The 27,912-nt window shown below is 39.0% G+C and overlaps 1 protein-coding gene across 3 annotated transcripts; it reads right to left on the bottom strand.

The window, feature by feature from the left end:
- Positions 1-186: 186 nt before the first annotated feature.
- LOC143291226 (serine/threonine-protein kinase 3-like) lies at positions 187-27,753 on the bottom strand. 3 transcript variants are annotated; one of them, XM_076600995.1, is made up of 14 exons: positions 27,651-27,750; positions 23,376-23,456; positions 21,151-21,240; positions 15,115-15,295; positions 14,212-14,274; positions 12,855-13,019; positions 12,139-12,244; positions 11,596-11,657; positions 9,951-10,088; positions 8,116-8,226; positions 5,286-5,364; positions 3,548-3,685; positions 2,016-2,260; positions 187-1,155 (listed from the first exon to the last, which is right to left on the bottom strand). In XM_076600995.1, exons 1-14 carry the CDS (start codon positions 27,671-27,673, stop codon positions 997-999), a joined length of 1,641 nt encoding a protein of 546 aa, XP_076457110.1. In that variant the 5' UTR covers positions 27,674-27,750; the 3' UTR covers positions 187-996. The 3 variants fall into 3 exon arrangements, with proteins under 3 accessions (XP_076457110.1, XP_076457111.1, XP_076457112.1); XM_076600996.1 differs by lacking the exon at positions 23,376-23,456 and having other exon boundaries at positions 27,651-27,753; XM_076600997.1 differs by lacking the exon at positions 21,151-21,240.
- Positions 27,754-27,912: the final 159 nt, after the last annotated feature.

The raw sequence follows: 27,912 nt of genomic DNA, 5'->3' as shown, positions 1-27,912 counted from the left end.
CCCTTCTCACTGGCTGCAGTCATCTGCTTTCCCTTTAAACACATTCAAACATGTTAAGTATCCTATGGCAGTGGTTCAACGTTCTGATCGTGATCATGGGCAGTATTATCATCACAGAGAGGTGAAGATGCCAATGTGTTGGCATCCTCTTTAATGTTTTATGTTTCTGCTACTGTTTTGGGTTGGTTGTTTTTTTGGGGGGGGGGTTCTATTGCACCAGCAGAGGTATTAAATATGAGTGCATTAATAAATCACTTTTATCTTCTTTGCAGTTTGTTGAGGAGGAATTAAAAGTATCTTGTAGTCCATAAGCTACAGTATATAAAATATATGGGAACCAAATGTATGAATAATTTCTCTGAAGTTAATAACATAATATCAGAACACATTCTGCGAATATGAAAAAACACATAAAAAAAAAATAGTTGGAGAATAAAGATAACATTCTCTCCACAAATATCAACAAATATGCAACTTATATGGAAGACATCAGCTCAAACAAGTGTACTTTTCGGAATAAGACAAATAATAAAAGACTTCTATGCATAAGACAGTATAACAAAAGTATGATCTCGAACATGCATGATGGTGTTGTTTTATGCATAAGACAACGTAACAAAAACATGGCCTGAAATGTGCGTGTTGATGTCAACGAGACATGACCGACTAGTTTAACAAAGGCATTGCTTCACTGAATGCTAAGGTTCCAAAGGTAATTCAACACAGGAACTCTCTTACAGAATCGATACATGTCTACCCATGCACACACAAACGTCGACAGGAATCATTCAACACTGGGAAACATACTAAGTCAATACACAGGAAACTTTTTTCATGTTCTTTCTCCACTTTCTGTTGTCTCCTATTGAAAGGCTTCAAGAGAAACACACACAGGAAACTTCTTTCATGTTCTTTCTCTGCCGTTCCATTGTCTCCTACCCAATTTTCAGCCTGTCCACTATCACATTCTTGCTGGCAACACCGTTCTTGTTTCCTTTAAAAATTCTGCTGTCTTTTCCTCTTGGCGTCAATAGCGTCCTGAATCGGTTGCCGCTTAGCCTGATAGCGCGCCCGCAGTTCCTCAATCTCTCGCTCCATCTCAGGGTCAAGGTCGGCCAGACGCTGTTCTAACTCCTCGTATGCCAAGGTCCGTAACTGTATGGAATAAAGAGAAAAAGAAATTCACAACATACATGAGCATAGAGTAGCATAAGGATGATTTATAAAAATAAAATAAAAAAATAAAAAAATCTGACATCTAAAAGCAAACAGATATAAACCACAATGACACCTACTGCTCATTACTACTTTCCTCTGACATCTAAAAGCACACTGAAACAAACCACATACACACAAGTACAAATACAAAAGGAGCACAACTTCAGAAAACAATCTTTTTTTATGTAAAATATTATATCATTATAGCGTAACTCACAAATTCATAATCCCCATCAATGAAAGACACAAAAAATTATCAGAACTCACAAAATCAAAATCACTGTTGATAAAAGACCCAGGAAACAATCACAACTCACAAATTCAAAATCCCCATCAAAATGAAAGACCCAGGAAACAATCACAACTCACAAATTCAAAATCCCCATCAAAATGAAAGACCGAAGGTAACGACCACAACTTACAAATTCAAAATCCCCATCAAAATAAAAGACCCAAGGAAATGATCACAACTCACAAATTCAAAATCCCCATCAAAATAAAAGACCCAAGGAAATGACCACAACTCACAAATTCAAAATCCCCATCAAAATGAAAGACCCAAGGTAACTATCACAACTCACAAATTCAAAATCCCCATCAAAATGAAAGACCCAAGGTAACGATCACAACTCACAAATTCAAAATCCCCATCAAAATGAAAGACCCAAGGTAACGATCACAACTCACAAATTCAAAATCCCCATCAAAATGAAAGACCCAAGGTAACGATCACAACTCACAAATTCAAAATCCCCATCAAAATGAAAGACCCAAGGAAACGATGGATCACAACTCACAAATTCAAAATCGCCGTCCAGGAAGGACCTCTGGAAGTGGTGTGGGGGGGTGACCTGTTTGGGCGGGGGCTGCTGCTGCTGCGGGGGCTGCTGCTGTTGCTGTGGGGCCTGCTGGGGGGCGGGGTTGGCGGACACGGGCTGGGCCTTGTTGGACACCCGGGCCTTGTCCTCCTGCTCCTTCTTCTCAAAGTGGTCCAGGTAGGCCGGCCGGTACTTCTCCTTTCCGCCCGTCGCCGTGCTGTGACCTGGACACACAGCATGATGATGATGATGATCTTCTTCTTCTTCTTCTGCGTTCGTGGGCTGCAACTCCCACGTTCACTCGTATGCACACGAGTGGGTTTTTACGTGCATGACCGTTTTTACCCCGCCATGTAGGCAGCCACAATCCGCTTTCGGGGGTGTGCATGCTGGTTATGTTCTTGTTTCCATAACCCACCGAACGCTGACATGGATTACAGGATCTTTAACGTGCGTACTTGATCTTCTGCATGCGTTTACACACGAAGGGGGTTCAGGCACTAGCAGGTCTGCACGTATGTTGACCTGGGAGATTGTAAAAATTTCCATCCTTCACCCACCAGGCGCCATCACCATGATTCGAACCCGGGACCATGGATGATGATGATGATATAGATACTTATACAGCACCTATCGTCCGTCAGAGACCAAGCTCTAGGCACTTTACAAACACAGTGTCATTGATATGGATACTTATACAGCACCTATCGTCCGTCAGAGACCAAGCTCTAGGCACTTTACAAACACAGTGTCATTGATATGGATACTTATACAGTGCCTATCATCCGTCAGAGACCAAGCTCTAAGTGCTTTGCAAACATGGAGTCACTGATATAGATACTTATACAGCACCTATCGTCCGTCAGAGACCAAGCTCTAAGTGCTTTACTAACACAGTGTCAATGATACGGATACTTATACAGCGATATCCTCAGTCAGAGACCACGCTCTGAGTGCTTTACAAACATGGTGTCACTGATATAGATACTTATACAGCGCCTATCCTCGGTCAGAGACCAAGCTCTAAGCACTTTACAAAGTTGAGGTCATTTGCACAACAGGCTGCCTACCTAGGCAGAGCGCAGCAATCCTGCCATGCCTGAACACACTTTGTTTTGGGGGTGCCTGGCACATAATAATAATTACAATAATGTACATTTACATAGCGCCCTTTCTTTCTAAGAGCTCAGGGCACTCTACATGAAAGAAAAAATTGACGAATTACATAAATCATTCATGGCCATTCTTTTGACCATCTCTTTTGCTAACATACTTCACCAGCTATCTACATTTGTGTGACACACACTAACACAAGCAAGACCTGCTCAAAGAAAGATACTGCTTACGTGGCTAAGCTACAAGCCTGAACGAAGTGCAAACACTTTATCAGATGGAGACTGAGTGAGCACACCCCTGGTCTGGAGCCCACTGCTGGTCACCTCCTAACGACCATCCTCAAGACTGTACACAGGTAACCTGTGATCAGAGAAAAGTGGAAACAGTCCACTTACGTTTCATCGTGCCGTCATCTTCCTCCTCCTCCTCCTCTTCGGAATCCTGGTTGATCACCATCGTTCCAAGCTCAGACTGGAGAGTGCTGGCTGCACTGTTCACCACCAGTGTACCGTCCATCTCGGGTACCAGTGTACCTGAAATATGACCACAGTGAGAGCTGCTGCACTATTCACCACCAGTGTACCGTCTGTCTTCGCTACCAGTGTACCTGAAATATGACCACAGTGAGAGCTGCTGCACTATTCACCACCAGTGTACCGTCTGTCTCCGGTACCAGTGTACCTGAAATATGATCACAGTGAGAGCTGCTGCACTATTCACCACCGTGTACCGTCTGTCTCGGGTACCAGTGTACCTGAAATCTGCACCACAGTGAGAGCTGCTGCACTATTCACCACCAGTGTACCGTCTGTCTCCGGTACCAGTGTACCTGAAATATGATCACAGTGAGAGCTGCTGCACTATTCACCACCAGTGTACCATCTGTCTTCGCTACCAGTGTACCTGAAATATGACCACAGTGAGAGCTGCTGCACTATTCACCACCAGTGTACCGTCTGTCTTGGGTACCAGTGTACCTGAAATATGATCACAGTGAGAGCTGCTGCACTATTCACCACCAGTGTACCGTCTGTCTCCGGTACCAGTGTGCCTGAAGTATGACCACAGTGAGAGCTGCTGCACTATTCACCACCAGTGTACCGTCTGTCTCTGGTACCAGTGTACCTGAAATATGATCACAGTGAGAGCTGCTGCACTATTCACCACCAGTGTACTGTCTGTCTCTGGTACCAGTGTACCTGAAATATGACCACAGTGAGAGCTGCTGCACTATTCACCACCAGTGTACCGTCTGTCTCTGGTACCAGAAGAGGGCTGCTGCACTATTCACCACCAGTGTACCGTCTGTCTCGGCACCAGTGTACCTGAAATATGACCACAGTGAGAGCTGCTGCACTATTCACCACCAGTGTACCGTATGTCTCTGGTACCAGTGTACCTGAAATATGACCACAGTGAGAGCTGCTGCACTATTCACCACCAGTGTACCGTCTGTCTCCGGTACCAGTGTACCTGAAATATGACCACAGTGAGAGCTGCTGCACTATTCACCACCAGTGTACCGTCTGTCTCGGGTACCAGTGTACCTGAAATATGATCACAGTGAGAAATGCTGCACTATTCACCACCAGTGTACCGTCTGTCTCGGGTACCAGTGTACCTGAAATATGATCACAGTGAGAAATGCTGCACTATTCACCACTAGTGTATCGTCGGTCTTCGGTACCAGTGAACCTCAAATATAACATGACAGATCAGAAAAATCTCCACCCTTTACCCACCAGGCACCGTCACCGAGATTCGAACCTGTGACCCTCAGATAGAAAGTCCAACGCTTTAACCACTCAGCTATTGTGCCCATCACATCTATTTCTTTCATGCGTGTGAGTGCATAACTGTGTGTGTGTGTGTGCATGCATGCTTGTGCACGCGCGTATGTGTGAGTGTGTTTGTGTGTGTGTGTATGTGCACGCGTGTGTGTGCGTGTTCTTGTGCGCTTTGTGTCTTACTGATATGCTGAAAAACACTCTGAGGTTTGAAAGCACTATGTAAATATACTGTCATTATTATCATAAATAACATGTCAACACATAAATCATGACATACCAGAAGAGAACATTTCTCAAGCTAACTGACATTGGGGAAAACGAGCTATTCACTCTCTCTCCATACCTTCGCTCTGTGCCTTCATGGTACCATCAGGCTCATCTGTCTTCTTCACCATTGTTCCGTCTTTGTCGTCATCCTCTCCCTGCAACACACATTTTAGAATGTCAGTCCACAACATGTCTCTGAAACAAACAATATGTTTGTCCAAAGTTCCCATGCAGACCCGCCATTCACCAACAAAACCTGTCAACAACATTTTGGACAAAGTGTCAGTGACAAATGCCATTTCTCGGTAGCACACCAATATATTTTCAACCACAACAACCCCCCCACAAATGTGCGCAGAGTGTTGCGCCAGACATTTCACTATTGTCGTTGTCTTCAGTCTCGCAGTGTATAGTCTATTGGTGTTGCTCATCAGAAACATTTGCCAAAATAACTTTCCAGAATGGTCCCCTGCACTGAGTTCTTGTAGTGAAATAGCTAGGTGGCTGAAAAAAATAAAAACACTTAGTGTCGCAGCACTTCCAATGGCACAATGGTGATTCATCTTTTGTCGAACATGTGTTCAGTGAGACGTTTGTTTAGCAGCACTTCCAATGGCACAATGGTGATTCATCTTTTGTCGAACATGTGTTCAGTGAGACGTTTGTTGCGACTGGCTGGAAATGTTAAACGTAAACAGTCACTGGCTGAGACATTACTGGGTAAACCATGAGAGTGTCCATCTTCAAATTGGGGAAGGGGTGTAGAAAATGTTTTTCTTTATATGACCACAGCATTTTCTACATGAGCATAACAGTGTTGCAATTATGCAACCAATTCTGCTCAAAACATAGCAGCTGGCAACTCTGTGCATGCATTTATGTGCATGTGCATATGTGTGTATGCTACATGAATGTTGGGGAAGGGGAAGTGAAGATGAAAGAGGGCATTTTACATATCCTTTTGAATTTTTGAAAATTAAAACTTGCATTTACATCTTTGTATCACCATGGTTACACGCGTGTACACAACAAAATCTGGCCACACGTGTCAAAAGTCTGTAGTTTGGTGGTCCACATGGTTTGATGCTGAAGTGCTGCTCCTCACACAGAACATTTTGTTTTTAACTGAGATTATTTTTTTTACAGTGGATAAAATTCCCAAACAACTTGTAAGAGTTGGCAGTTAAGTATGTACACGTGTGTATGTGCAATCATGTGTGTGCATGCACATGTGCTTGTAGTGCACACACTTAAGTGTGCCCTTGTGTGAAAATCATTATGGTGTTATTTCACTGTCCCCAAACACTACCATGTTTTGTGAGACTTAATTCTTTGCATCCCAGCAGCAGGACATGGTAATATTTCTCAGTCTTCATTTTTCGCCCACAATAAATCTTTTCTGACAGGCTCAGTAACTGTGTGCACAGTGTATGTTTAGTAAAAAGAACAACCTGGTACAGACTGATTTACTGATAATGGGGAAAAAAATCTCAGAAAATATAAAGCCCAATACATTAAAGTCTAGTTTACACAAGTATGGATAGCACAGCAACCTGACGGACACAAGCAAATTTCACATTCCTGCTTCATCGCGTGGTTTCTCAGCAAAGTCGGGTAATAAACAAATTTGTATTTGTATTTGAAAATATTTTATCACAACAGATTTCTCTGTGTGAAATTTGGGCTGCTCTCCCCAGGGAGAGCGCGTCGCTATACTATAGCGCCACCCATTTTTTTGTATTTTTTCCTGCGTGCAGTTTTATTTGTTTTTCCTATCGAAGTGGATTTTTTCTACAGAATTTTGCCAGGAACCCTTTTCTTGCCATGGGTTCTTTTACGTGCGCTAAGTGCATGCTGCACACGGGACCTCGGTTTTTCGTCTCATCCGAATGACTAGCGTCCAGACCACTACTCAAGGTCTAGTGGAGGGGGAGAAAATATCGGCGGGTGAGCCGTGATTTGAACCAGTGTGCTCAGATTCTCTCACTTCCTAGGCGGACGCGTTACCTCTAGGCCATCACTCCACACTCCATGGTCAAAAACGTAAAAATTTACAAGTCTGAGTGAGCATGAGTGTGTGTATGCATGACTGAAACCTGACTGAACGACACAGGAAGTGAATGATGAGCGCCCATAATCATCTCTCAGTTGGCTCTTCCTAGGTAGACAGCCTGTTGTGCAAATGACTCAGTGTTTGTAAAGCACTTAGAGCTTGGTCTCTGACCAAGGATAGGCACTATATAAGTATCCATAACAAACACAAGTTTCTTCCTCTTCTTGCTAGTTAGAAAAACATTCGTTCAACACAGGTAGATTTCTCTCTTCCCCTAAATTTCATGTTAAAAGCAAACTCCACTATTTGCGCACACATCTCCACTGGCTCCCTGTCTCACATCAAATAAAGTACAAGATCAGCACTCTATGCTACGAGTGTATTCACAAATCAGCCCCTTCCTATCTCTGTGGCTGCCTTCACCTCTACACTCCATCTCGCTCACTACGATCAGCTTCGGATCCACTCCACTTATGCATACCCAGATTCAAACTCTCGGCTGTTGGCCGCCGTTCTTTCTCGGTCTCTGGACCTTGCAATTGGAACGAACTTCCTCTTTCGCTTCGTCAAGTCTCCACACTCAGCTCTTTGAAGTCTGGCCTTAAAACCCACCTCTTCCCAAAATAGCCTCTCTTCCCTGCCTCTTCTTTGTCTTTAGTTTCTCCAGTTTTAGAGTTATGCGTGCGTGAGAGTGACTGGTGCGAAAGCACTTAGATTTGTCTATGCACAAGATTCAGCGCTATATCATTATTATTATTATTTATTATTTACACAGAAACAGAAAGGGTATGCAGAGTCATAAATAAAAACATTATTTCCATCACAATACAATTTCTTTCTTTCTTATCCTTACCGACTCGTCCCCATTGGAGAGTGCCTGGTTCTGCATCTCCTGGATCTCTTTGGCTTCTCTGATCATCTCCTGCAGTATCTCACACGACTCCGCCTTTTTGATGAAATCATGCTGCAACCATCACAACACAGAAAGGATTTAGTTCTCATGTGAAATCATTCTGTGGAACAGACATCAGATTAGCTAAAGACACCTTCTGCAGTACTGAGATGTTTCATTATTCATTCCTTCATCAAGTTGATATAAAACCTCAGAAATCACAGGGTTTGGAAGAATGTATGAAGCCTGCTTACTCCCCGAGTGTAACCAAATTACCAAGTGCGCACAAACCTACCCTTTGCCATCAATTCACAAAACACCAGGTGCACACAAACCTACTCTTTGACATAAGTCATAAAGTATTGAGTGCACACAAACCTATCCTTTGCCACCAAGTCACAAAACATCAGGTGCACACAAACCTACTCTTTGACAGAAGTCACAAAGTATCGAGTGCACACAACCTACCCTTTGCCATCAAATCAAAAAGAATGAAGTGCACACAAACCTATTCTCTTTGCCACCAAGTCACAAAGTATCAAGTGCACACAAACCTATCCTCTTTGCCACCAAGTCACAAAGTATCAAGTGCACACAAACCTATCCTTTTCGCTACCAAGTCACAAAGTATCAAGCGCACACAAATCAAGCCTTTGCCATCAAGTCACAAAGTATCAAGTGCACACAAAACTATCCTCTTTGCCACCAAGTCACAAAATATCAAGTGCACACAAACCTATCCTCTTTGCCACCAAGTCACAAAATATCAAGTGCACACAAACCTATCCTCTTTGCCATCAAGTCACAAAGAATCATTACTATACAGTGCACACAACCTATCCTTTGCCATCAAGTCACAAGATATCAGAAGCACACAAACCAAGGGGTACACAAAATACAACAAAACAGTACATAGATTTAAATAACATTTAAATAACAAACGTAATATGCTCAGCAGCTGAAGGAGTCCTACGCCTTGCATAATAAAACTGAAAAATTCCTCATAAAATTTTCATTCTGAAAAGCCATCAGTAAACATAACAGCAGCTGACTACGATACATGTAAAATTTTTTTAGTGGACTATATCCTTAATAAAGGAAATTTTCTATTTAAAATTACGTTTAAATAACATACTTACCGTGACCCAACTAATGCAGACTCCGGTAGGGGTCTGACATTCCTGCCTGTGCAAACTACTATCCGCCTATGCGGAGAAAATGAAACTACGGCCGATAACCTCCCGGAAGTAGGTAACCTCCCCTTTGTCCCGCTGGCTAACGCCCTCTTTTTCCGGCAGCCATTATGACTCCTGTCCTGTGCTCTCCATACGGCTAAGTTTTTTCGTATATCCTTAATAATAATAATAACGGATACTTATATAGCACACTATCCAGAAATCTGCTCTAGGTGCTTTACAAAAACGCTTTTGTTAACATAAAACATTATATCTATGTTACATACACACACAAAAATGTGACTACACACACACACATACACACACACACACACTGCATACATACATTTTAACATACATGTGTAAGTAACAGCTACCCTAACACATACGCACACATAGGCAGGCACAAACTTACATTAACACACACACACACAGTACACATTCATATACATGCATGTAGTTATGTACACATACATATGTATACACACATAGTCAAGCACAGCTAACGCAGAGCTGCTGAGCATATTACGTTTCTCTCAAATGAGTCAATGCTGGGTAACACATAACAAAATGCAGCTCATCGTCATTTCCAATCGAAGCAACTGACAGAGCAGCTCTCACCTCTAACAATTCAACAGCAGTGGCTCTGTTTTCAGGGTTTTTCACCAGACACTTGGAGACAAAGTCAATGAACTCCGTGGACCATTTATCTGGTTGTCTGAATGACGGTGGAGGTTTGGTCGGGATCATGAAGATGGCCTGCCAACATTTTTAATAATGATGATAATGATAATGATGATGGTGGTGATAACAATAAAAAAAAAGCAATAATAATAATAATGACAACAACAATGATAATCATCATCATCACACAGATAAAATAACGACAGTACAATAATGGTAGTAATAATAATAACACTGATAAGAATAAAAATAATAACCAAAATAACAATAATGGTACTGGCACAAACTACCCACAAACTCCTACCCACAAACTCCTCCATGTACCCCACCCAAAAGAACCATCTTCCCCTTCCTCCTGTGCCCTCAACCCCACTTGCCCCCCCCCCTTCACTGCACAAACCACCCCACCCCTCCCCCAAGACCAAAAAAAAAAAAAAAAAAAAAAAAAAGCTATTCACTCCAAAATCAAATACTTTAATACTCACATTATGATGCAACGTGCAGTCACTCATATAATACACTCCCAACCCCACCAACCCACACAGCATGACTCCGTCATTCCCACACGTCCCTTCCAACTCTTTTCCTCCCCTGTCTCCTTTTCTACACACACCTGTCAGTGGTAGAAGCAACAACTTTCAGCTAAACCTTTCAGTGACAAGTCTATTCTATGCTCAGTGACAACTGTTTGGGTCATGGGGTAATAACTTGGAAAAAAAAAAAAAAAAAAAAAAAAACGAAAAAAAAATCTAGCATGCAAACTACTAAAGCAAAAGTATAAATAAACATACTTTTCTGAAAGGAAAATAAACACACTATCCAACTGTATCAGTTTCACATAAATCCAATGACTTTGCATTAAGAAAATCCCATCAATGATATGGAAGGAAATTTCTGTCCTGGGGCACTTTTTTGCACACTGGAAGGGGACAGGAAATTTCCATCATGGGGCTTTTTTTGCACACTGGAAGGGGACAAATTTCCATCATGGGGCACTTTTTTTTTTGCAAACCGGAAGGGGATGGAAATTTCCATCATGGGGCACTTTTTTTTGCACACTGGAAGGGGATGGAAATTTCCATCATGGGGCACTTTTTTTTTGCACACTGGAAGGGGATGGAAATTTCCATCATGGGGCACTTTTTTTGCAAACCGGAAGGGGATGGAAATTTCCATCATGGTGCTTTTTTTTTTTTTGCACACTGGAAGGGGACGGAAATTTCCATCATGGGGCACTTTTTTTTTGCACACTGGAAGGGGATGGAAATTTCCATCATGGGGCACTTTTTTTTTTTTTTCCAAACCGGGACAGGAAATTTCCATCATGGGGCTTTTTTTTTTGCAAACCGGAAGGGGATGGAAATTTCCATCATGGGGCACTATTTTGCACACTGGAAGGGGACGGAAATTTCCATCATGGGGCACTATTTTGCACACTGGAAGGGGACGGAAATTTCCATTATGGGGCACTTTTTTTTGCAAACCGGAAGGGGACAGATTTTCCATCATGAGGCACTTTTTTTGCACACTGGAAGGGGGCGGAAATTTCCATCACTGGTCACTCAAGGGGCCAAGGACTTACCCTCATAGGGTGGATGTCTCCGTAAGGCGGCTTGCCTTCCGCCATTTCCAGGGCTGTGATCCCTGCATGCAGAACAGTATCCATGCTGATTATATCATGGTATATCCTCCTTACACAGTGCAGGAGTGAATGACTGAAGTGAAGTGAAGTATAGTGGTGTGGTGTGGTGTAGCATGGTGTAGTGTTGTGCGGTGTGGTGTGGTGTAGTGTAATGTGGTAGTGTGTAGTGTTGTGTAGTGGTTTTATGAAGTGTAGTGTTGTGGTGTGGTGTGGTGTGGTGTGGTGTAGTATTGTGGTGTGGTGTAGTATTGTGGTGTAGTGTAGTGTTGTGGAGTGGAATGGAGTAGTGTGGTGTGGAGTGGTGTGGTGTGGTGTGGAGTGGTGTGGTTCAGTGTAGTGCAGTGGTTTGGTGTGGTATGGTGTAGTGTAGTGTGGTGTGGTGTAGTGCAATGTAGTGAAGTGTAAAATGAAGAACACACACACACACACACACACACACACTGAAACAAACACACACACACACACACATACAAACCCACTAACCTAAGCTCCATATATCAGCCACACAATCGTAGCCAATCTCCTGTATCACTTCAGGGGCCATCCAGTAAGGTGTGCCTATCACAGTGTTGCGCTTTGCCATAGTATCCTAAAACACACACACACACACATCATAAATACATGGCATCCACATGGGGCAAATGCTGAAAATTTCCAAAATTTCATGAACCTGTATTACTAAATTCAAGGATACAGTGTGTGTGTGTGTATGTATGTGTGTGTCGGGGATGTGGGTGGGTGTGGGTGTGTGTGAGCACTGACGTGTCAACATGGATGTGTGAGGGTGAGGTGAGAGAGGGGTCTGTGAGTTGTGAGTGATTTTACAATGTTTATAAAATACTACTTTTAGCCAGTCTGTATCTCAACATCGTTGTCATATTTCTGTACCTTATTCATATCACATGTGTTGTTAAATGCGCTTTCACCCGCAGAGTAAGTACTATATAAATGCACATTATTATTATTATGATCATCATTATTCGAACAAGTACTGTTAAATGCGCTTGGAGCTGCAAATATAAGCACAATATAAATGCACATAATTATCATTATCATCATCACTATTATTATTATCACTATCACTAATATCATCAATAATAATATTATCATTCTTATTATTATCACTGCTATGACTAGTATCATTACTAATATCATCATACTATCGTTATGATGTGAGTTGTGTGAGTGAAGCGACTGACCGTGAGCTGACCAGCAACCCCAAAGTCGGCCAGCTTGGCATGTCCCTCATTGTTCAACAGGATGTTACCGGCCTTGATGTCTCTGTGGATCTTGCGGCGCGAGTGCAGGTACTCCAGACCCTTCAGGGTGTAGTACAGGATCGTCGCTATTTCCCGCTCCACCAGCTGGTCACAGCCACACACACACAGAGTCATACACACACATAGGCACACACACATATCGAAGCACACACACACACACAGTGAAATAAGAAAACACGCTTATTTACAATCTGCCCTCAAGGCAAAAACAAAAAAAATGAATTCTACATAATCACAAGACAGAGAGAGAGAGAGTCAGAGGAGGAGAGAGAGACTCATACACACACACACACATACACACTCAGTCATATACACATAAACACAAGCACACAGTTACACACACATACAGTCACACTTACACACACATACACAGAGAGTCACACACACACACAGTCACATACATATAAACACAGGTATACAGTCACACACACACACACACACACACACACACACAGAGTCACACTTGCATACACAGTCACATACATATTATAAGCACACAGTCACACACACTTACAGAGTCACACACACACACACACACACACACACACACACACACACACACACACACACACACACACACAGGCACAAAAACAAGTGCACAGACAGAGAGACAGACACACACACACACACACACAAACACATACAGGCACAGGCACACACACACAGAGAGAATCACAAAGCATGTCACAAAAACTTATTTCTGAGATCAGAAAATACTTAATCAAAATCAATAATCTAACAAGACATGAAACAAAGTGTCTGAGTTTGATTACCAACAATCCAAATGTGAAGGTAAAACATGTTGAAAGTGGCAGAGCTGTGGACAATTTTTCCTGATTCATACTTCTTTTTTTTTTTTTTTTTTTTTTTTTACATCAGAAAAGAAATGAAATGATAAATAAAAAAATCACTGGAAAATACTTCAGTATGTTCATATACTTGCATTCTACAAACATAGACATGCATTCAATGCTCATTTTGCTTCTTCCTTTTTTAATTTTTATTTTTATTTTTAGCTTATACATGCTTATTCACCTATTGATATGCTCAGAAAAGGAGAAATAATGAACTGAGAACACTACTGTTATTTTCATCCCCCAAAACATGACATTTTATTTCTTAATTAAAACCAAAGTTGTCTGACTAGGCTTTTCTGTGGATGAAACCACAAACACTCACATACTAACTCTCCTACACAGTCAAACTCACACACACACACACACATTTCAGCACATTCCCGTTCCAGTCAAGCAAAGCACAAAGGTGATGAACTGACCGTTTTATTACGTAACCTCATGATGTCAGAGACAGACCCTGCTCCACAATACTCCATCACAATCTGTCAACACACAACACCACAAGACTGTATTGTATTGTATTGCAATGCAGTGTATTGTATTGTGATGTGTTGCATTACATTGTATTGCAATGCAGTGTATTGTATTGTGATGTGTTGCATTACATTGTATTGCATTGTATTGTATTGCATTGCATTGGTTGTACTGCATTTGTGTGAAATTCTGGCTGTTCTCCCAAGGCAGGTGACTGTTTCCATGCTGCTTTGACCTGTACAAATGTTGATTTTTTTTTTTCAAAAAGTGTCATAACTTGTCACAAAGCCAAACTGCATCATTTGACCGCAGCATTCAACTAAAAATGAGTTATGATTATTATTATCATCATTACCATTATCATTATTATTACTGATAACAGCATAGCACCAATCCTCGGTCAGAGACCAAGCTCTAAGTGCTTTACAAACATGGAGTCATTTGTGCAACTGGCTGCCTACCCAGGTAGAGCCAAGTGACCGCCGCCTTTAGGAAAGAAAGATAGCAACAAGCTATGTTGGCTTGCATTGTGCTCTTCCAATCATTACAAGTTAGAACAAGCTACGTGGGTTCACACTGTGCTCTTTCAATCATTACAAGTTAGCAACAACAAGCTATGCAGGCTCACACTGTGCTCTTCCAATCATTACAAGTTAGCAACAACGAGCTATGTGGGCTCACAAGAAACGAAAGATGAGTGCCCAATGGCAGCTGTCAGTCGGCGGCTTTCTACCCAGGTAAGCAGCCTGTTGTGCAAATAACCCCAAGATTGTAAAGAGCTTTGAGCTTGGACTCCAACGGAGGATAGGTGCTATGTAAGTATCCATATCATTCATTCATTCACTCACCCAGAGGTCTGTGTTCTTGAAGTAGCTGCCGTAGTACTTGACGATGTACTTGCTGTCGCACTGCTGCATGATGGAGATCTCCTTGATGATCTCCTGGAGATCAGTGTCCACAGGCACCTGTTTGATGGCAAGCACCTGCCCTGTCTCCTTGTGCAGCGACTTGAACACGCTGCCATACGACCTGGGCCACCACATACGTCACGTTTCATGCAGGAGGCTTAGAAAAAAAGATCTTTTTAAATAGCAATAGTTATATCACACACACACATACACACACACACACACACTTACACACATCATGTTTTATAAACAGGCTTTTCCTTCTTCAATTCAGGACATTTAACAAACAAAAAACAAAAACAAAAATTATATTTATCTGTATGTATTTTTGTATATCTATATATAACAACCAATACATGGTTACACCACACACACACACACCCCTCATGCTTACACAAGGGCTTTTCTTTCTTCAATTCAGCACATGTAATATATATATATATATATATATATATATATATATATATAAAGTAATAATAATAATATCAGTTATACCATACACACACACATCATGTACCACACATGGGCTTTTTCTTCTTCAATTCAATACACTTAACAACAAAAACAAGTTAAACCACACACACACATCCTGTTTCCTATATGGGATTGTCTTCCCTGAATTCAGTACACATAACAAGAAAAAAGAAAAGAAAAGGAAGCGAGAGAATCTGAGTGTGCTGGTTTGAATCATGGCTCAGCCGCCAATATTTTCTCCCCCTCCACTAGACCTTGAGTGGTGGTCTGCACGCTAGTCATTCGGATGAGATGATAAACCGAGGTCCCATGTGCAGCATGCACTTAGCACATGTAAAAGAACCCACGGCAACAAAAGGGTTGTTCCTGGCAAAATTCTGTAGAAAAATCCACTTCAATAGGAAAAAGAAACAGAACTGCACGCAGGAAAAAATACCAAAAAAAAAGGGTGGCGCTGTAGTATAGCGATGCGCTCTCCCTAGGGAGAGCAGCCCAAATTTCACACAGAGAAATCTGTTGTGATAAAAAGAAATACAAATACAAACACTCGCACTTCCTTGTAAATGAATAAACCGTACTTAACCACCAGCAAATCTCTTAAAAACAAACTTCTTAATCCTGGGGAGTTTATAGCCCAGCCACAGTAAACCCATGGAAATTGCCTGTTTTTCTCCAAATTATGTGGCACTCATTTGGAAATACTGTAGAAATTAGTTCCCTTTCTTTGAGGTTTATGCATACGCAGAAACATGAAAACATCTTAATGAGACAAATTTTGACGCCGATGCTCAGGTGCAGGATTTAATGAGTTAAAGCACAAAGATGAAACACTTCATATCCCCCCATAATTTTGGTGCGGTCTGGACAAACAGTTAAGAAAAAATAAATGTCACTAATGACTGGGAGGATAAAGGTTTGATCCACAGTAGAAGTATATTTATGATCACAGAATTTTTCCATCCTTGGCTGGTTCCTCGAAGCTGAAGTGTGCTATGGGCTTCAAGGGAAAGACCAAGACTACACAGTATTGTGTCATCCGTTTCTCATATGCGTCTCTCGTTTACAATTTGCTCAAATTTCCTGAACAACACTGTGTATGTCTGTATCTCTCAGGCCTGGTTGAGCATGAAATTCAAAATGAACGGAAGTCCAGATTACAGCCCTGCTGCACAGACATGAACCTGAACTGATTTCCATATAATCCCAAATCCCAAACCTAAATCTATCTCTAAAGCAGCATTGTCAACTCCTCAAATGTAATAGCGAGGGGAAAAGAAGGTATGAAAAAAAAAAAGGGCAAAACAAGAGAGGCAAGGCCTTCAAGACTCACTTGTGGCAAATTAAGTCCCCTGGCATTAATTACAGAGTAATTTCCCTTGTTTACTCTCTGCACCAAAACGTTTGCAAATAAAATAAAAATTCCATGCTTAGCAAAAGAAGTTCCTGTTTGAACAAAAAAAATGATATTAATGACTGCTCTTGTTGTTGTGTCAGAATATCAGATCAAAGTGCCAAGTTTAGAGAATACAAAAAATATAAATATAACAGTAAATGCAGTTTGCATATAATTAGGCTTACTTTTTTATTTTTTTGTGCCCATCCCAGAGGTGCAATATTGTTTTAAACAAGATGACTGGAAAGAACTGAATTTTTCCTATTTTTATGCCTAATTTGGTGTCAACTGACAAAGTATTTGCAGAGAAAATGTCAATGTTAAAGTTTACCACGGACACACAGACATACACACAGACACAGACAACCGGGTTAAAACATAGACTCACTTTGTTTACACAAGTGAGTCAAAAACAGTCCAGAATTCTGTGGCTTTCCCAGCTCCCTTTTCATGGTGAGTTAAGTTTTAACATCTGCTCCACTTTTGCACCTGTGAATGTAAAGAGTGTGTCTGTTGTCAAAACTGAAGGGCTGGTACAGACAGTTGAAAGGTGATCTCCGCGTCAGTCTTCCATACTGAAGGGTTCGCAGGGACTGTTGTAAGGTGATCTTCACTCAAGTGGAGAAAACAGCAAAGCAGGCAACCACAACCATACACAGTACCTTCATTGTGCAGGATCTGGAGAAAAGCTGCCTTCTGTACATGTGTGTGTGTGTTTGCTGGGTTTTGTTGTTGTTGTTTATAACATTTTACTAAATAGAGGCCTCAGTGGCAGAGTCAGCAAAATGCAGGATCTCTGATCAAGTGCTAACCAGTGATCAGGTCTGGAGGCCACGTTCCAGCATGGTGACTCTGATCTGATTTTCCTCAATCCACACAGGTGTGAATGGGTAACTGACTTCAGTCGGAGAATGACAAAACGGCAGGAGAAGACTTGGCCCTGCCTTCTAATGCCACGCCCTAGAGCCTAGACACAGTGAATTCACAGCCACAATGGACACAAATGGCTACAAGACCTTTAACCTTTAAAAAAAAAAACCCATAATAACAAAGAAACCAGGGTCCTTCCAAATCAAGCAACATCCTTTCACAGAACGTCTGTTTACTTTAACTCCTTGCATGGAACTCTGTTCGTGGTCAAGACTGAAGCAGAGTGAGAAGCTGAGAAAACTACAGGAATAGACTCTGCCACTGGTCAGTTTATATCTGTCTTATGACTGGCTGAGACTGAGGCAGAAAATGTAATCCCTTCTTGTCGTTAAAATTGTTCTCATTGAAACTCTTCAATGAAAAATATATATAAAAATCCAATGAATCTCTCTTTGTTGTGTTTCGACAAGACCCGAGTGTTTCGACTCATAAGGATAGTTCTCTTCAGCTGTCTTGGCAATGGCAGTGACAGTCTCCCCAAGGTTTCTAATATTTAGAGAGACACCACTCATCATCGTGCTTCAATCATCACAGGAAACAAGTGCATTGTCTTTATATACTGTGTTGGAAAAAACTTCTTTTTTTAAAAAAAACTTTCTAAGCTATTTTGGTGTCAAATGACAACATATTTCCAGAGAAAATTAATATCCTGAAGTCTACCACAGACATAGACACAGACACACACTTGCACTCACACAACCAAAACACAGGGTTGTTACATAGAATTAAATTGCTTACACATGTAAACCAAAATTCATAGTCCATCACTTTCCTAAGTAGCTGTCTGGGACAACAGAAAAAAAAACCCAAAACAAAACAAAAACAAAAAAAAAAAAACAGAGAGAGAAGAAAAATGTTCCAGGATCATAAAGGATCCAAGGAAAAAATAACAAAACAAAATAACAGTAATAAATGTTCTTCTGAATCACAGGTATACACACGCCAAAAAATCAGTTAATCAACTTTCGCTCTGTAGAATTACTGTGGTTGTGTTCAAAATATTCTGAAACGGTTGAGGGAATAAATATGCATGATGTTATTTTTATACTATTTCAGTATTTAATCTCAGATTCACACACAAAAAAGTTACAAAAATCTTCATAATCAGTTGCTTGAAGTCAAGGAACCTAAAACAAATGAATATTATGTTATTACAAATGGAACAGATGCACTGTTCTTCACATTAGTCTGATAATGTAAATGCTAACAGTAACCATAAGACGTTAAAGAGACAGCAGTGATAATGTACACTCTTCAAATTCTGTTACCTTTGCCATGGTGTGAACATAAAACATGTTATCTGGTGGTGCTGCTGACAGTTGTCAACAAACATGTTTTACTTGTACACACCACATAAACATGCATGCCCTCACATGCGCAGACACACAGCACAAACACCAATAGAGGTTCAAAGAAAACGACAAACGATAAGAGGAAAGAAATTAGAGAGAAAAAGACAAAGACTGAGAGAGAGAGAGAGAGAGAGAGAGAGAGAGAGATACAGACAGAGAGAGAGAGAGAGAAAGCATATCGCACAATCACTAAGTACTACTTATTTTTCAAACAGCATGCTAATAGCGGTATATTGGGTAAAGTATAAACCCTAACTATACTACATACGACAGGAGTTAATCTGTTTTTAAAAAGAAAAGCCAGCCAAGTGCAAGAGCTGAAAGTTATAGTACAATAAAGAGTGCAGCAGCCTGCAGTGAAAAGATGGATTTCCAAAGTAGTCAGTGAGTGAACACTTACGGTTTACTTTAAACACATTTACAACTAGGAATTGCCCAGAATCAAATAAAAGAATACAGTCACGATGTCGTTATAACTGACTCTACAACATGAATACACTTTACATAAAGGCGACCTGCTACTGCAAAACAGTGTTGTTGATCTTTTACCATACAGTTTACTTTAAATATAGATATGTCAATACCTCTCTCTTTCCCTCTTCTCTCTCACACACACACACATACATATGGTTAATATCTATCAAAGGGTCTGAACAGGAGTGGTATCGCACTATCTCTTTTAAGTTTTATATCAGAACTTTGCAATGCAAAACAGACGTCTTTCAAAATAAATTCAAAAGCGTTTTTTTTTCTTCTTTTTTTCTTTTTTTCAATTGCAATATTTGACAAATTATGTTCTGACTGTACAATACATAAATAAACTGCTCCCTGTCTCACTATTCATCATAGAGAAGGAATGGGGTGTTGGTGGTGGTGGTGGTGTTTGTGGCATGAATTGCAAGCTAGTCTAACTCTAAGGACATATTTCATTCTTTTCTCTGTGTGTGTGTGTGTGTGTGTGTGTGAGAGAGAGAGAGAGAGAGAGAGAGAGAGAGAGAGAGAGAGTGTGTGTGTGTGTGTGTGTGTGTATGCTTTCTACGTGTTCTACGCTCTTTTCTTGTTTTCTTGTGGCTTTCTTCATTTTCTGAAATCATCTTTATATTCATCAGTTTCTAAATAACCCTTTCTTCCAATGTTACCAATAATCATTTATGCTTTATATTTATCATTGTTTCCAAATTACTGTATAAAAAAAAAAACAAGAAAAAGAAAAATGTCAGCACCATGATCACAAAAAAGCATTAAATCTAAATGTTGAACTCAATAATATTCGATATAAATACACATCACATTGTGGCCTAGTATCACTGTTTTTAATAATAAAAGGAAAAAATACAGGGTGAAACATACGATTAACATTAATTATGCTACTTAGTCAGCCAAACCATATAAATGGCTGGCGTGACACGGAGTACATATAAAAGCACCAAAACCCAAGTTCCCCCATGCACATTATATTAAAAACAACAACTGCCTTCCAGAAGAAAAGATACTTCCACAGCCACAGTGCAACTACAATTTCTCTTTCCAAACACTGATACAAAAAAAGAAAATCAAATAAATAAATGAATAAATCAACACCAGCAATTCAACATAAAAAAACAACAACACAATTAACATGCACTTTCATATCACCACACTGGATACCACCACAAAACATGCAATTCAACAAAAATCAAAATACAACAAAAATACATGTACTTCGTTATCCTTTCTTTTTTCCATTTCTTTTAAAATAAATAAATAAATAAATAAATAAATAAACAGACTAAACAACTGTCAACAGCGACAGGACCAGAAAACTGGCCAGCACGGTCTTCTCCTTACCCTTCGCCCAACTTTCCCAAAATGTCGAAGACTTCTTCTGGGGGCCGGGTTAAGCTTTCCTCACTTAGGCGCCATATCTCATTGTCATTTCTAGCACAGGAAAACAAAATGCAAGCAGACCATCTCAAACAAGCATGCCCACCAATAAAGAAAGCACCAGTTGAATGGAGGGGGAGGAAAAAAAGGTGGGGGAGGCAAGGAAACAAAAAGTGGCACTGTGTGTGTGTGTTGCTCTATTGCTTCTGCTGCAGCAAAACTGCAAATCATTAACTGCAAAGAACGAGAGAAGAGAAAACAAAAGAAGATAAATCAATCATACACTATGAACATGTGCACTGAACAGTGGAATCAAGTCGAGAAACATATTGTATCAACTGCTTACAAAAAGTATTCTGTTCATACATATCTGAAGCCACTGTCATCTTCTGGATCTGGATCATTTGTGAAATAACTCATCATGATTCTGACCAAAAAAAAAACTTCATCCAAAAAACTTATAACTTATTATTGGTATGACTGTGAAGATATTTTTCCCCACAACATTCAATCCAATTTTGATACTGGCAGACAAGGTATTTCCAGCGAAAATGACAATGTTAAAGTGTACCACAGATATAGACACACATTTATACACACACACACAAACACACAGACAACAGAACACCAGGTTATTACATGTTTGAAATACTTGCAACTGCACTCTCACCTACTTTTTACATGTCAAGTTCTAAAATAAAATATAAAACACTAAAAAAAAGAAAACCCAACTAAGTTTTCAAAGACCTTTTAACAGCACTAATGAATCAGAAGATGACTGCTCTCTTTCTTTACCAATTACCCTTTCCACTCACTGAACATTGCTGTATTTCTGACAATCATGTTAATTAAAAGTGCTAGATTCCACTGTACAGTGCACAGTACTGAAACAGCTGTTATCAAATAAATGTCTCTGACAATACTGACAACACAAAAAAGTGGAGATTCACACAGATCTTTCATGCAATGCACAATGCAACATAATGCACAAGGTCAGATTTCTCAGGCATGAATCCTAAGGAAGAAGCTGACAGAAAACTTTTCAATGGAGCATTACACATCATAAATACTTCAACATCATTTTGAAAATAAAACAATTATTTTTCAGTGATACAATCATTGACACTTCAACAATATTTAGTAATAAAACAGCTAATACAATTGTGATTTAATACTTTCTTATAGTTTTATAAAGAAACATCTGAGTGGTCAGTTTGTTTATTTGTGAATTTGAGGATAAAGGGAGATAGTGGGGGGAAAAAGGACAAATACTAACTACAGTGGAGAAATGAGAATATTATAGTTTAAAATTTACTGTTTTCATGGATCTACAAATGCTGGAGGAAACTTAAGCCACTTAATGATGATCAAGGAGTCATCAGAAACAGCAGATATAATTATTACAAGGCTTAACAAAATTTTGATTCCTGTTCTATTTTTCCTTTTTCTTGGGGTTTTTGTTTATCAAACTGGAAACAAATTAACTCCAAAGAAAAGCAAGAAAAAAACTAAAAACTTCAAACTAAAGTTGTAATGAATGGAAAACTGTGTGCAATGATAAGAAAATGAAAACAAAAACAAAAAAACAAGCATCATCACAGACGTGACAGAGAGAGACAGAGAGAGAAAAAAAAAAGGTTTCTGCCATAACAAAGCTCCTCTCTGAAGACAGCAAAACTGTTCACCAAGCACAATCTCCTGGAATGAAAAGCCAGACATTTGTCCCATCTGATGATGTCCTTATACACCTATACATATTTGAAGATTTTGATTCACTGTCAATAAAAGTATCAGTAAATTATTAAGTTTTCTCACAATGCTCCAAAAAGGTCTTAATGTTATCTGAAATTAGTGATAAAAAATGAAGCTCATAAACTTGTTCAAATCTATCCCCCCCCCCCCACCCCCCTCTCTTTCCCCCCCAAAAAAGATTTTTTTTTCCCTTCCCATCTGTTATACTCTTCTTTAGAACACACAAATTTCACACTAAAAAAAATATTTCAGCATTAAAAAAACCCAAAAACATTGCACTACAAGCTCTTTCAATGGGTAAACGTCTGGTTTTTCAAAGTCTACAGAAAGCCAAACTGAAACAAAAGGAAATTAAAAACCAAGCTGACAGCAGCACAATGCGCAGGCAGGCAAAGTCTTGACGAACCACAGTCAAACACCCAAGACTTGCATCTTACCCTCTTCCTATTTTACAAATTATGTCAAACACTTCATCTGGCTGCTTGGCAAGGTTTTCGTCACTCAGCTTCTTCAGCTCACTGGAAAGTTAGAAATTAGTTAGAAGACACAAATTAATCATAATGATAAAAATTATTTTTATCTAAGTAAATATCTATTTATTTTATCCGCAGTGGCACTTGAAATCCCAAGTTGTATAAATGCTGAAACAAAGAAACTGCAAAAATTAAATGAACAGATCACGATTTCAACTCTATCACATATCTAAACTTAAAGAAATAAATGTCAATTTCGCCAATACTTGTCACCTGATCAATGATTCATGTTAATATTCTAAATCACATTGGATGATTTAATATCAGCATTCTAAATCACACAGGTCAATAAGATCAACAATTACCAATGATAACTTTGTTTCATAAATCTTTTTCTTTCTTCCTTTTTTTCAAATCAAACCAGATTTCCCATAGTACATGTGCTATGAACTTTGAAGTTGACAGCTGATTCATAACTATGTAAAGTTTTCAATTTTTCTTTCTCACATCTTTCACATAAATCTACCCTTTAGTTTTAATTTTATCTCATCATCATAGTTCAAATTATTCAATCTGCATATCTTAAATCTTTCTCAGACTTGATAGTTATGAATACCTGGCTTCACCTTTTAACAGCAAGTAGTACTTTCACCGCATACACTCCTCACAATACTGTACTTATATAACATTATCATTTCCATCCAAACATAACTGCATTTGTTAATATGATTTCATTTCTCACAATACTGTACTTATATAGCATTATCATTTCCATCTAAACATAACTGCATTTGTTAATATGATTTCATTTCAATTAAGCCTCTGATGTTAGACTGCTGAATACCAACAAAGGACACAATAAAATCAGCACAAAACACAGCTGAACAGGGAAGTAAAATTAAACAGACTAAGCATCTCTCTTCTTTCTTGAGCTGTTGTTCACAATCATTCATACTACTAATTTTAATTCCTTCAGATTTTTCAGGTCATGTCTTCTCTTCTGACTGTCACAGAGTTTGTAATGATCTGTTGCCAAACAAAATCAGGTATTGAGCAAATGTATTTCCTGTCAAAAATATGCCATGTTCAGTGGATCACTGTGTTAAATGTCATGTTTAAACTTAAAGATAAGTTTTTCAAATGCTATGATTACATTTTATAACATATAATAGTGTATTCCTAAAGAAACATGCACAGAGAAGTACACAGTTATAGCTCTTTTAACTGGCTTTATGTGTGGATGTGGCATGAAGAGTGGTGTATACTTTTTTTTTTTTTTTTTTTTTTTTTTTTTTAACTAAAGCTATGGACAAAAGGAAAATCTCTCGATAAGTAAACTTTTGCTTCCATTGTGGTACAAAGTTTGGGTTCATTCCTATAAAAAAAAAAAAGGCTAACCATTGTTTACCATAAATGCTAATTCTTTGTACTACAGTCAAACATAGTTGTTGTTTTTTCCACCTGCATCACTTCCAGGTAGATCACTAGATGAGGGCACTTTTCGCTAAACGTTTAACGCAGATCTGGAAAAATGGTGTCCCTGGCAACTGAAACTTGACAAAACATTACTGATGCCATGTAGGTCAGCTGCTTTAAAATGTTTACCAGTAGCACTTCAGGAAAAATTGCATTTCATCAAAGTAATGACTAATCAGTCACTGTAATCAGTCTAATAAACAATACTGATCAGTCACAAGCTAAATCATATGATTTTATTTGAATCAGTGTAAATTCAGCAATGTTCGCTTTCCCTGAAGCCAACTACACTCCAGACAGCAGGTTTCACAGTATTTGAGTAAGAGATAATTTTTGATTTATGGGGCATCAATCTTGCCAGTTTCTGTTAATTTTGTGTTTTTAGATTTTTTTTATTTAATTTTTTTATTTTTTACAATTTATGTTAAAAAATAAACAAAACAAACATACTTCATGTTTCTTCCAAGTGTTATGCTTTATTAGCATGAAGTGTGATGAGGTGTGTCTGGTCATGAGAAAAAAAGACGGACACCATTTCCCTATTCCACACAAGCCTAAAAGTAAAACTGACATCAAACAATTTCTTCAATTCCTGCAATTATCATTTTATGTCTTCACAAATATTTTGATAGAAAAAAAAACAACACTGATAGAATAACACATTATTTTAGGTGTTTTTCAAACCCCAGCAACAAACATTTTAAGAATTTTTCAACCAAAGAAAGATCCACAAGATTACCAGTCCGATCTGTCTCTAAAAGTCTGTGAACACTAGGTCACAAAATTTGAAAATATACAGTGTCAACCATATTCCATGCACAGTATTACAGCAATAGTCTTGAAAAGTTTTAAGTTGGATTCTTCCAATTTCATTGAGAGAAATGCGGATAGATCTTCACTCCTATTCCTGAGAGATCATATTTGAAAAAAAAAAACACCAAAAAAACAGGGGATCAAAAAAATTCTTCCATGGTTTCTTCAAATTTCATACTCCTGAAAACTTGAACAATGTACATTGTTACAGTTGTTATAGGCATAGACTGCCAGCATATGATCGAAAGAAGCCGAGTCAGCAGTAGTTTCCATCATTTTTTCAATAATGAAGTGTTTGCTATCTATCCCTTGGGTTATTTTAATTGTATCAGTAACATATCCAAAATTAGAAAAAAAAGTATACGAAAAAAGTGCCATTGCAGGATTTCATCTACTTGTGATTTGGCATCCTGAATAGGGAAACATGTGCAAAAACAGAGATTGTGTAACCTGCCACACCTAGATTGTAGATCATTAGATGTAATGGAAAAATAACAATATTACTTCCTCTTGGACAGACTTCAGACTTGTAAATCTTGGTTGCTATAATGCAAACTCTGAATGAGGAAAATCTCTAACATATTCCACAGATAACTCCAGAATACTGGGGGCAGAAGTGTTTAAATATATCAAGTTCAACAAAATGACCACTGCATGCTTTAGACATTTAACCAAATCATAATAATAATACTGAATTAGTGAATATTTACTTAACTTCCACTGTGGATAACCTACAAAGCAACTGAACAATGTTTGGAGTTAATTTTGTGTTGGTGGGAAGTTGTCCCAAACTCTATAAAGCTGCATTTTCAATTCTAACAAAAGACCATTTTCTATTCAAATTATCTTTTCATTTGGTTTGACATGGTTGTAAACTGTAAAGACACAGAACCGACAAGCAGTAAACTGAATACTAAATAACTAATTCCTAAATGGAAAATACTCTTTTTCAACGACACACGCACAGACACAAATATACATTGCAAATCTTTCTAATATAGTAATAGCCATGTAAATTTTGGAGTGACAAGTTTGTGATCTGCTAAGTTAAACTACAACAGTTTTCCTTTAATGTGTTCATATCTTTTATTTTATGAGTCATGTTGTGCTGATCTGTAATAGCTGGTATAGGGATATAAGTGAATGGCCTTGCATATTTTCAGTCATATCATGTTTGGTTCACAAATGCTTCCCATGGTGTACATGCCATCTGTCACAGTAATAAGTGTTATTCAGCTGCAAGTGTGCTTTCACAGCACTGGCAAATCTGAATCTGAAGGTGATGATGTCATGTAAACTCAGCTTTGTCAGCATTATGTGGATTTGAGAATTAATTCTCATTATAGTATGTAAAAATATATGTCCTGTCAGAGAGGGCCACTCAACAGCTCATTAAAATATAACAGTAACTGAGTAAGTCACTATTCCTAAGTTATTCAACTTATTGTGTTTCATGCATGAAATGAATGTGTTCTTTATATATATATATTTATCTCTCTGCAATTGGGAACTGACTTGCAGAACAAAGTTTATACTAATTACTGTACTTATCAATATTATATGTTTATATTATTTATCACACACACACACACACACACACACATTCATTTGCAAATGCAGGAAGAAGCACTGCTATATTTCATTCACATGGTGTGATGGACATCACGGCACGGTTAACTACATCATCAGCGCCTATCATCCTAGTTTGAGAATACTGAACTGACATGTAAACGTTTTCTTTCAACTGAGGTCAACAAAAGGGTGAAGGCTAAAGCTCTAAAAAGCGCAATCAACACATCAATCAGTAAATACTGTTCTGAACCAGTGCTCCAACAGAGCAGACGAACAATAAATCCAGAAAGTTAAATATGAACGGGCCCGTTAAATTTCATTCACAAACACTGAATGGCCCTATCCAATAAATGGCACCCACTCTCTCCAATATTTTACCTCTGTGTCTCCATGTCGCTCATTAGAAAGTACAGATGTGTAAACAACAGAAAAAAAAAGATTGTCAGGAAAGCGAAAACATCCTGACAGGAGAAGTGTCGCTTCAGAACCGGAAATCGTGTTTTCTCGCGTAATTTTATTCAATAGTTTTGTAAATCGGGTTTAGGTAATAATATTTTACGTTAGACGTTCAACAGAAGTACTGAAATTTTTTTATCACGTTTTTCTCATGCAAAATAATTTGAAAACAGTGTTTTCGGGG

This window comes from Babylonia areolata, chromosome 16, assembly GCF_041734735.1.
Source record: "Babylonia areolata isolate BAREFJ2019XMU chromosome 16, ASM4173473v1, whole genome shotgun sequence".
Taxonomy (NCBI): domain Eukaryota; kingdom Metazoa; phylum Mollusca; class Gastropoda; order Neogastropoda; family Buccinidae; genus Babylonia; species Babylonia areolata.
This window is presented reverse-complemented; position numbering and strand designations above follow the sequence as displayed.